The sequence below is a fragment of the Rhea americana genome, unplaced genomic scaffold (genome assembly GCF_003343005.1).
Source record: "Rhea americana isolate MKP2758 unplaced genomic scaffold, rheAme1 scaffold_481, whole genome shotgun sequence".
NCBI lineage: Eukaryota > Metazoa > Chordata > Aves > Rheiformes > Rheidae > Rhea > Rhea americana.
Genome location: NW_028186625.1, coordinates 201,782 through 212,247, shown reverse-complemented (window position 1 = coordinate 212,247; position 10,466 = coordinate 201,782). Strand labels below are relative to the sequence as shown.

Below are 10,466 nucleotides of genomic sequence, written 5' to 3'. Positions count from 1 at the left end.
CCGGGTGCTCCCCGCTCCGGATCGCTCTGAGACCGGCACCGGGCGCACCCCGCTCCGGATCGCTCCAGTACCGACACCGGCACGGGGCTCTCCCCGCACGCTCCCGCTCTGCCCAGCCGCTCCTTGCTCGCCGTGGAGGAAGCAGCATCAACGTGTGACCCAGGAAGATAAACAGGAGGCAGCAGGGTCCTGCTCGGGGCCGGATCCGCCGCACCGTGTCCCCCCTCCCGGAGCCCCTCGCTCGAGAGCCCGGCCGCAGGCTCGGCAGCATCGCTCCCCCCTGCTTTGGCTTTACCCCAAAAGCTGCTGCTGCGGGCACCCCCCAGGGATGTGCCCCGCGTGGGGGCATCTGCAACCACCCTCTGGGGCAGCCCAGTCCCCAAGTACCGTTCCAGAGYGGTCAGGTACTTGGGAGGGGGATTTGCATTTGCTCTTCCCTCCGCTGGTGACCTAATTCCACTGGAGAACTGTGGGCAAATGTGAAAGGTGCAAGTTTCATAAAAACTGCCTTTCCCACAGGGAAAAAAAACACCCTGCGACGTCGCTGGCCCCAGCGATCCCCAGGCAGAACTCCTCTTGCCTGGCTTCTGCCGCTTCTCAAGCCGCCTAGCTCTTCGTTGCCCTCCCGGCTGCTCGTTTCCCGCGCGTGATGTTCCCACGCATGGTGTTCCCGCGTGCATGCGGGAAGCGGCTGCATCGATGAGAGGCTCAGCTGCGGTGGAGGGGCTGGCCCAGCGATGTCCTCCGCTTCCTCGGAGGGGAAAAAAGAGCAGYGCTGGGTTTCTGCTCTGCCAGACTCCATCTGTGCCCTGTTCTAGGGGAGGATGCGGGCTCCTTCCACCTCATGCTGCTTCAGCACAAGCCTGGGACAGCTTCTAGGTAAAGCTGGTGTGGGTGGTGCCCTGTCACCATCTGAGTTATCCTGGCCCAGCCAGGAGCAGGTATCCCAGCAGTGATCCCCTGTGGACTGATTTCACCTGCTGCAAGGGCAGAGGGGGCTGGTGACCACGGGCAAGCTCAAGGTGGCTTGCCTGTGGTGGCACTTGCCTCCTGAGAGGTGACCTGGTTTGGAAGCTGCCCTCAGGAGGGTGCCTGTCTTTTCCAGAAGAAAGGTGAGTAGTTAAAAGATGTTTTTTCCTTAAAAAAGCTCCCTGAATTCACCTGATTTCTTTCAACCTTGCTGCAGGATTTCCTGTTATCCGGTAGATGCCAGATTTCTACAGAGAAGAAAAGCAGRGGCTGAGAGATGGACAACTCAACCGTCACGGAAAATGTTGGCCAAAGAAGGACAACRAGGGGATCCCCTGAGGGTCCAGCACAGGCTAGAGCTGCTGGGGACAGAGACTAGCTCCTGCTTCTGCCCCGAGGGCAGCAGCGTTGACACGCACAAACCTTCAGGAAACACGTGGTCTGTGAGTCCCAACATCCCTCCTACCTCTGGCGAGGAACGAGACGATCAGTCCACCCAGATTCCAGCTCGGACCCAAGCTCTTTAGCTGTCACTTACTTTGTTTTCTCCTCCAGTTCCTGTAAGAGATCAGGACCAGCTTGTCTCAGTGAAGGAGTGGCCAGGCCGAGTTGGCCGGAYGCCTTCGCTGGCACCCTGGTCCTCATTCACAAAAGCATCAGTGAGTCTGATGGATGGAGCTTGTGAAGTCGGGTTTTGGGTAGCGTGACCATATCTGGGCTATTCTTTGGCACCAGGGTCATCTGGATGGGTTTTCCCTGGGATCCACCTCTGTTGGCTCTTCCATCCTTGTGGACTTGTGCTTGTCACCCACATGCCACGTCCGCGATGAGAGKTGGACACCGTAGCGCTCCCCCCGCTTTATTTCTTTGATTCACAAGGCGTGTAGTAAACCCACAGTGTGTGTGTGTGGGGGGGGCTTACACCTTGCTCAGCCTGGTGTTAGCAGCTCTCAGGGGTCTTTACCAGCCTCCACCTCCTCCCTCTGTTCGCTGTGGGTTCACGGATTGGTTTAGCTGACACCTTGCCTGGGCTGACCTCTCTCACGGCTTCCTTCAGGCCTTGGGGATCTGGGGGTCTTCTCCTTCCTCAAGCTGCAAAATCATCTGAGGTTTGGGGACTGCAAATTGTGCTGAAAGGAAAAACAGAGGGAAGACGAGAGCAAACGGCGGTTCCATCGTTTTGGCGCAGTTGCTTGTCTGACACCTCCGCTGTGTGTCTGCGTCCCCTCTCCCATGGGAGGTGGCACGGGCCATGGGCCTCCATGCCTTTCCCGAGCATGGGACCCATAAAAGCCCGTGCACTGACTTACACAGCGAGGCCACGGTCTTGTAGGTCTCCACCATGAWGTCCTGGTAGAGGGCCCGCTGAGTRGGGGCCAGCAGCACCCRCTCCTCCCTGCTGAAACGCACGGCCACCTCTGTGAAAGTCACTGGCTCCTGAAAGCAAGGAGATCCYGGACTCATGGCCTTGGTCGTGGGATGAGAGAGGTTTCGGTCCTGCCAGCTTCTCCATCCCGCATCCATCTCAAATGCTGGCTGAGGGGGGTGTCTTTTCTTCCATCCCCACCTTTATGTCCTTTGGCCCCAGCTGCTATCTCAGGAGGACCCGAGCCCCTACCTGAGCCAGATCCACTGTGGCCATTCACTGTCCTCCCACAGACTGGGATGATCTCAGGGACGTTAGGCTGGAGCCTACAGAGATGAGAGAAATGGCACGGGAGTTTCATCAGGTACCTCGGTCCCCGCCACTCCCCGGCCACAACCAGGCCATCCGCAGAGCATCGCCCAAACATCAAAGCAACCCGGGACTCACCTTGGCCACATGTTCTTGCCATGCTTCATTCCCACGAAAGCCAGCCAGGTGGACCACAGTCCAGCTTCTCTTCTCCTCCATGCTCTCYCTTCCCCTGGCTTCCCCTGCAGCTTGGGACCCCCGTGGGCAGACTTAAACTTTCTGCAAACAGTGTTTCCACGCCTGAGACCCTGGAAGGGGAGACCTGAAGGCGCTTACTGCCTTCCTGCCAGGCGCGTTTGTGCTCTGCTATAGTGCTCTGGGGTCTGCCTTTCGCCTGCCTCCAGATTGCCCTGGACATATTGCTTGAGTCTGCATCCAGAGGACTTTCTCAGAGGCTCCTTASCAATCCCTAGTGCGGAGAGGAGGCTGGATGTACTTTGTTGACCTGCTTCATTTGCACTTTGTCAGTCCCTTCTCTCCATCTTGAGAAACAGGGAAACTGGATCCCAGAGTAACTGGGGTTGGAGGGACCCTCTGGAGATCTCAGGGTCCTGTAAGCACTAAGGGTGTCAATGGTCCTGATCAGCCCCACCTGGGACCCCCACGCACACTTTGCCTATGCCCTGGGCTCTGTTTCAGCTCAGCCTGAAACCCTCAGCCCTTTTGCAGCTCTGCTGGAGGAGCACTGCTCTGCAGTTGGCCCCAGCCATAGCTGGCCATGGACCCTGCTGATCCAGACCCTGATTTGCAGGTGGGCTTCCTGGCTTGTCCTTGGCCCCATTGGCTGTGTGCAGATGTCCCCAGTTCCCCAGACGTGGGGCTACCCTGCTCATGTACCGTGGGATCAGCCCCTGTCCCGAWGGTGGGCACTCATACTTGGTTCCTGGCCATCTGGGGGTCACCAGCCCTGATGGCCAGGTCCCTCTGCAAAGCCAGACCCAGATTCTCAGGGTGATAGCCTGCTGAGTTTTAAACATCCCCAAGAATGGTGATATTGGTCCTTGAAAGCCCCACAGATTCCCTCTTGGTTTCGATTTCTTTCAGGGACAGTTGAGCAGCTAAGTAGGAAGGAGGGATATGGAGCCCCTGAGGAACGTGTGCTCTATCACAAGATGTCAGGGCCCCAGAGGAGACAGAAATGTGGCTGTGAAATGCCTGCTGCCTTTAGGTACAAGCCGGAGTGTTTGGCCCATGCAATGCAAGGAGGAATCTGAGTTGACTTGTTGAGAAAAGGGTCAGAGGCCGGTGCCTGAGCTGCTGCAGGAAGGGAAAACGCCCCAAGTCGAGGCCCTGGGCTGCCTRCAGCCCTGCACAGAGGGTGAAACCCCGAGGCAGTCCCGGGACACACGAATCCTGGTCCTGCAATTAAGGGAGCAGCACGACAAGCAAGCAGATGCAACCGCAAGCAAACAAAATGCAGGATTAAAATAACCGCTAGAGGGAAAATCCTCCCTGCCGGATTCCCTGAGGAAACCTGGGCTGGGAGGAGGACAAGGCAGTTATCCAAGGGGAAAATCAGTAATTAGAGCATTTAGGTTAAAAGGTAATGACCGGCCRTGGAGGGACCCGAGAGTCCCAATCCCCTTGCATCCGGCTCTCGTTTCCCCTCTTCCCTGCGCCTCTTCTCCCCGGGACATCCCGGCCCCGTTCCCGGCACCGTGCAGCTCCGCTCGGCTGCTCTCACTGAGAGGGAAGGCTAGGTGGGGTGTTTCTTTTCTTTCCTCTTTCCTTTTTTTTTTTTCCAGCCTGATAAGTCCATCTTCTCAAAAATAAACACCGAAAGGCGATGCAGAGAGGGAATTTGGGAGAAGGCGCCTCCGAGCTGTTGCTCCCGCCGGCGCCGTCCCTCACTCCCAGGTCCCGCTGCCCGGGCAGACGCGGACGTTGCTCCCTCGCCTCCCTGCTACCACAAAACCGGCACGTGAGACGGGCCGGAGAGGGGAAGAGAAAAGGCCTCTGAGATCCCTCCCTCGCGGCGAGGAGAGGGCCGAGCGCCGGGCRCTGCAGCGCAGGGCCGGGTGCCGCGGCAGGCGGTGGAAGCGGCCTGGAGGAGTCCCGACGGGGAGCGGAGCTGATCCAGGGAGGTTCGTTTGGAGAAGGCAGGAGGGACATGGGAGGGCCTAACRTTGGAGTCGGCCCTGCCTTGAGCATGGGGTTGGACCAGAGACCTTTGGGGGGTCTTTTTCAGCTAAACAGCACTGTGACTCCCTGACAATATCAATGATTGTCTCAACCTTGACTGTGCTTCCTTCTTCTTTCAAGGATGCGGCTTTGGGCACAACCCTGGCAAATTCCTGGGTTTCTCYGTTGAGTGTCAATATCTTACCGTCTTCCCATCCCACGTCCCATGTTCCTGAGGGACGTTATCCCCACAGCTGGATCCCATCCTGGGCTGGAGCAGTTGTTGGAGGTGAAGGTGGGAGACCAGACCCCTGGATGCTGGAGGGAATCCGGGAGCTGGACAAGCAGAAGCAATGTCACCGAGAGCAGCGTCTTTGAGGAACGAAGYGCAACGTTGCGCTGCCGTGGGAGCTGAGGCCCTCACCGTGCGCTCTGACCTGTGCCTTGCCATAAAACCATGGAAAACCGGGCTAATCCAGGGATCAGGAGCTGGGACTGCAGGTCTGGCTCCTCCCAGCTGAGGGCTCCCTTATTCCTCCTGGAGCCCGGCGTTATTTTCCTGGCTGCCAACCAGGAGAGGACGGAGTCCCAGGTGAGCTGTTTCAGGTGGGCTCAGGCAGGTAGCTCCCAGCTCTCGGGAGGAGCATGGATTCGGATCCGAAAGGCTGCTTGTGCACTTTCCAGACACGCTGCCGGGCGCAGYGGTGGCCGAGCTGCAAAGTTTGCCTGCCGTCCCCTTTTCCTTCCCGTTTTTGCTCTTGGCTCCATCCTTCCCTGTGAGGTGCAKGTGTGAGATGCTCCCTGTGCTGGGCGGCGGGAGCTTGGGGCAGGGGGGACAAGCTGACAAATGTATATATTTACAGATGCACGAAATGGGGAAGGGATGGGGGAGGAGGGGAGCTGCAATCCTGCTGTTTTGCTTTCCCCCAGCCCCGGCTGCTCCCATCCGGAGGAAGGGGTTAAAGCGGTGCCTGGAGGCAGCTGCCTCGATGGGCCATTAAGAAGCGAATAGGGTGATCCTGGGGGGCCGGAGCCGTGGCCGGGAGCCCCCCGGGGTGTTGGGGGGCTGGTGACAAAGTGGCAGCTCTGCACCCTGCAGAGGCGGCTGCAGAGCCTGGCCACCACCACCCTCTTGGACCTCACTGCTGCATCTAGAGGCCACCTCCTCCGCTGCTAAATTGTGCACCTGGACCCCAGCGTGCTTTCAGCTCAGATCAGCTGGGTGCAGACCCCCAGAAATCCCGGCTCGGGGCTTAGACCAGCCTGGGGGTTATTCCCAAGGAGCRGTTTGATTGCAAACAGCACATTTGGCCGCTCTGGAGGCCAAGCGTTTCTCGGCACAGCAGGTTTCCCAGTCCCATCCTCCAAGAGCCGCGTTCCCCGATGGTGTTACGTGTGCACCAAGCCAAGCTCGGGCTCTGCCGAGCGCGGCAAACTGATACGAACTGCGCAGTTTTTCCTCGTTTCAACAAGCAGGGGATGTCATTGGGCTTTGCGGGGCCCCAGGAACATTTCGATTAGGCTGTAGGACGAATGGGGCCGTCGAACAACCGAGCCCCGCGCGCTACTGGCGGGACAGACCGAAATTTATGGCCTTTTATGCACAGAAGGAGGCGATAAGGGAAAGTTGTGAGGAAGTCTGTGAAAGCTGTGGGGCCTGAGCAGGCGTGAGGGCTGAGACGGCGGGGAGGGAAGGGGGAAAAAGAGCATCGAAAGCTTGCAACAGAAGGAAGTATGCGAGGAGCTGGGCAGGCTGGGATTTTGCACGGTGTGCRCTAGCGGTTTGGGCTGATAGTGCCCCAAGCCAGCACTGCAATCGYTAAATGCAATGCTCCTCCAGGAGGAGCTTCCCGAGGGCTTTTCCCGGATTCAGACTGCCGGAGCTGAGCTTTGGCCGCCAGCGTGATTCCCTGAGACCGGGAGCAGCGAAGGTGGGAAGAGAGAAACTCCTGGCGGCTGGGGCAGCCCTTGGGCGCCAGGAGGGTGCTGTGAGCATCACCCTTGGGGGGGCTCCAGGCTTGCCTGGGCCATGCCGTGGGTCACCCTGCCTAGTGTCGGTTGCCACTGGGACAGACCAGAGTTGCAGGCATTGGCAGGGAGAGGGGCTCATCCACGTGTGAACCCACTCCCCTTGCGGAAGGGCCAAGGGCTCAGGTCGGATGTGTCCGGGGATGGGTCCCTGCGGCTCGGCRGCACGGGGAGGGACCCAGGAGATGGCTCTGGTGATGCCTAAGGAAGGGAAGGTTTTTCTTTTTGTTATTCCCCCCTCCCATTTCAGGGGCTGCTTTTGGAGAGATTTTTGCTCCTTCCACTGCACCCTGGGAAGCTGGCAGGGCTGCGCAAGAGAAGACAGTGCTTCTGACCCCCTCTGTGCCCCAYGCCAGGCTCCCGAGGAGGAGATCCTCTCTCTGGGGGCTGGGACAAGTCCTCCGGGCAGCCTCAGTTCCCTCTGATACCCCATGCCGAGCTGAAGCTGCAGGTAAAGAGGAGAATGCTGGAGCAGGGAGGAGGGGCCGGAGAAGCTGGGATATCGCTGGGGGGGGGGGGAACCCTGCAGCCAGGCAGGGGAGTTAATCTCTCCATTAAGCATTCGGCCGCCGGGTGGTCGTGGGGAAAACCTAGTTTATTGTCCRTGCAACCGTGTAAAACGACAGAAAAGTATGGAAGAGGGCTCAAACGCAGCGCCCGGGCGGGAGCGCTCCTGTGCGGTTCTGCTCCCCCCCCCCCCACACCCCAGTGCTAGCTGCCCTCGCACGGAAAATCGCGRCTGAGAGTCACCCCGAGGTTTTGCACCCTTTTACCACCCAAGCTGGGAGAGTTGGAGGGCAGCAGGCGCAAAAGGCTTCCCTGGGACCTGAAATAGCCTCGGGAGCCCGGGGCGTGCAAACGCTAAGCCATTGCAGGCCATTGCAGCGGCCTGCATTAGGTATGTATCAGATGGGCCATTTCTGGAAGAAAGGGCAGTTGGCACCTGCGGGGCGGGGTGGTCCGGATAGCAAGGGYGATAAGGTGGATTCCTCCCCCGGGAAAGGGAGAGAGAGAGAGAGACAAGGCACCGGGGGATTTTCCAGCAAGGCAGAGCAGCGTGGTCCGTGTGCAAGGCCCTGYTCAGGCTCCTCTCTGCAGCTTTGCTGTCTGTCCTGCTCTCCGTGCTCTCTCCAGCTCCCATATTTATTCCTTTAGAGCTTCCCCTTCCCGAGTTTGCCCCTCACCGGGAGATGCAGGACCTGGCTGCACCGCAGCGATGCTACTTTTTCCCTTTGAAAGATTTGCAGATGCAGACTCGCTCTCCCAGGCTTGTCCTGAGGTTTTTCCAGGAGAACTAGCTCTTTTGGGCACTTTCTCCAGCAAGTGAAGGTCTCTGGCCCCATTACAGAGGATAACACAAGCGTTTGGTGATGACCACATGCGTTTCTGTCTCTTCACTACAGCAGAGTGCTCTGGCCCGAATCACCGGTTGCGTTATGCCAGTATCCCTGGTTTATCTGAATAAGGTTTCAGCTCACAAGTCCAACTCCCCCCCCTCCCCAGAGAGGGGGAAGCAAGGAGTTATGGATCATGTAGGATGAGGCAATATCTTTAACACATGAGAAAGAAAATGAAGTGGGACCTGGGGCAGGTGGCATCTGCACTCTGCCTCACGCATAGCTGAGGTTGGAGGATGCTCACGGCCCCTCTCCCATCCCAGGATCTACTTTCCCCTGTGGAACGGACGCAGAAATCTCCCTTCTCCCCTGCCCCTCTCCCATCCCACCTCCAAACATCTGTGAGGAGAAGGAGGACAGGAAGGGAAAAAGGTTGGTTGGAACCATAAATTGGTTCCGGATTTTCGGTGTCTGCAAACCCTCCGTCTTGTTCCTCTTCTGCCTCCCTCCCCTCCCCCTGAACGTGGCTCTTTTCTTTTCTTTTCTTTTCTTTTCTTTTCTTTTCTTTTCTTTTCTTTTCTCTTTCTGGGAGGGCCTGATGGTTTGATTAGTTTTGGGCTAGTGCCTGGCCCTAAAAAGATTGGCAAAAGATCCCTCTGCCCTTGGAAATCTCTGCTTTATGGACTATTTCCCCCCTTCCAGGAGGCTAACATAAGGATGGTGAAGCAGGACGTTTGTGTCTCATGTGTAACGGGCACAGTAGCACAGATTTTTTTCACTAGGTAAAAATGAGGCAGCAATGATTTAGGATCCAGACAGGGCAGAAACATCCAAYGAATGCTTGCTCTGCAGCAGGAAAAAGCTGAGAATGGGGAGTGAAGAAACCAAAGTCTAAACCATTAGTAACCAGCTTATTTGGGCAACAGGAAGAATACCAGTTTAGTGAATAAAACCAGGGTTTTTAAAGATGGTTTTTAAAAGATGGATGAGGCAGGTAATTAAATTAATAATAAAAAATGAGAATTTTATGAAAAATATCTAATTAAGAATTGCTTAGTCTTATGTGGACACACTATTTTATGCAGCTTTAAGTGGCTGAGTTGATGTGGAGATGTTTAAGTGGAGAGTTGATTAGCCCTATACCTAATGAATATATATCGCACCGTGAGTGGTACCCAGTATAGGCTGCTACCTGCGCGTCTTGAGGTGCTTTGTGGTACTCTGCTCCTGATTCGGGTTTCCTGCATGCTGCAGAACTGCAGGAGGAAAATCTCATGGATAGGCAGCACGGCATGGAAGTTTTGCCTCTCTCTGGAGTGATACAAGGTTATTCTGGGGGGAGGGGGAGTCCTTTTTTGGCCCATTTTTGCACGGGTGCCCGGTGTAACAGGTTCAGTGCTGTCAGCCTCGGCGGTGCTGCCCCGCAAAGCTCCTGCCATCGAGGGTGCTAAAGAAAAACTACATTTGTAAAGACAAACATTGGCCCAGGATTTTCTTTCTTTCTTTCCTTTTTTCCTTTTTTTCCCCCTCCACAAAAAAATCCCAGCTCAGTGTCAGATGAAGTCAGATGAAGAAGGTGCTAATGAAAACAAGCAGCACAAAATACCTCTCCCCGCCCAGGGCGCTTTGAAAGCTCTGTTATCAACGCAGCAGATTTCAGATCGTTTTCTGTACTCGGGGCATTTGAGCAATGCATTTTCTTTTTGTTTGAAAAAAATAATTGTGGATAGAACGGAAATGTGTATTTTTAAGGATCCGTTCGCTTACGCGGGGCATACTTCCTCAGGAGCGAGTAACTCTGCGGCTTGAAGGAGGGTGCGCTGGGGACGCGTGCGAGCGCGGCCGGACCTTTGAGAGCGAAGGGCAGCTTCAGCATTGCAAATTGTGCCGGGCTCGAGCAGTTTGCTGTCTAGCACTGCTTCACTTCAAAGCCCGCATTAAACACATGCGCAAATCTCTGCATTTCAAGCCTGCCTCTGAAAGGAAAAAGTTGCTTTGCAAACGGATCCACCTTCCCATTTGAGGTTAAGTGAATTGAGGAAAGTTAGCGTTGTCCCCCCCGCTCCCCCGCCTTTAATCTGGATGTTTTTGTTGTCAGACCGGAGATGTAGGAATTAAATTATTATTGGGATGCCGAGATTAGGATCGGAACAGCAGCAGCCGTATCCTAAAGGAGGGGAGGCAGCTGCGAATTTGCAGCCGCAGGCTGACACGCGGTTTTGTTTCCAGACGGGCTTTTCGCCTGTTAATTTTTGTTTGATTGTTTTTTTTTTTTT

At 56.3% G+C, this 10,466-nt stretch overlaps 1 protein-coding gene across 1 annotated transcript in view; it reads left to right on the top strand.

Moving 5' to 3' along the window:
* The first annotated feature begins 5,282 nt into the window (after positions 1–5,282).
* The window catches only part of LOC146589058 (uncharacterized), a 10,517-nt gene continuing 5,333 nt past the window's right edge, over positions 5,283–10,466 (top strand). The window contains exon 1 of the mRNA XM_085316916.1: positions 5,283–5,417. Coding sequence (XP_085173042.1) covers positions 5,283–5,417 — 135 coding nt within the window. The remainder of the gene's footprint in view (positions 5,418–10,466) is intronic.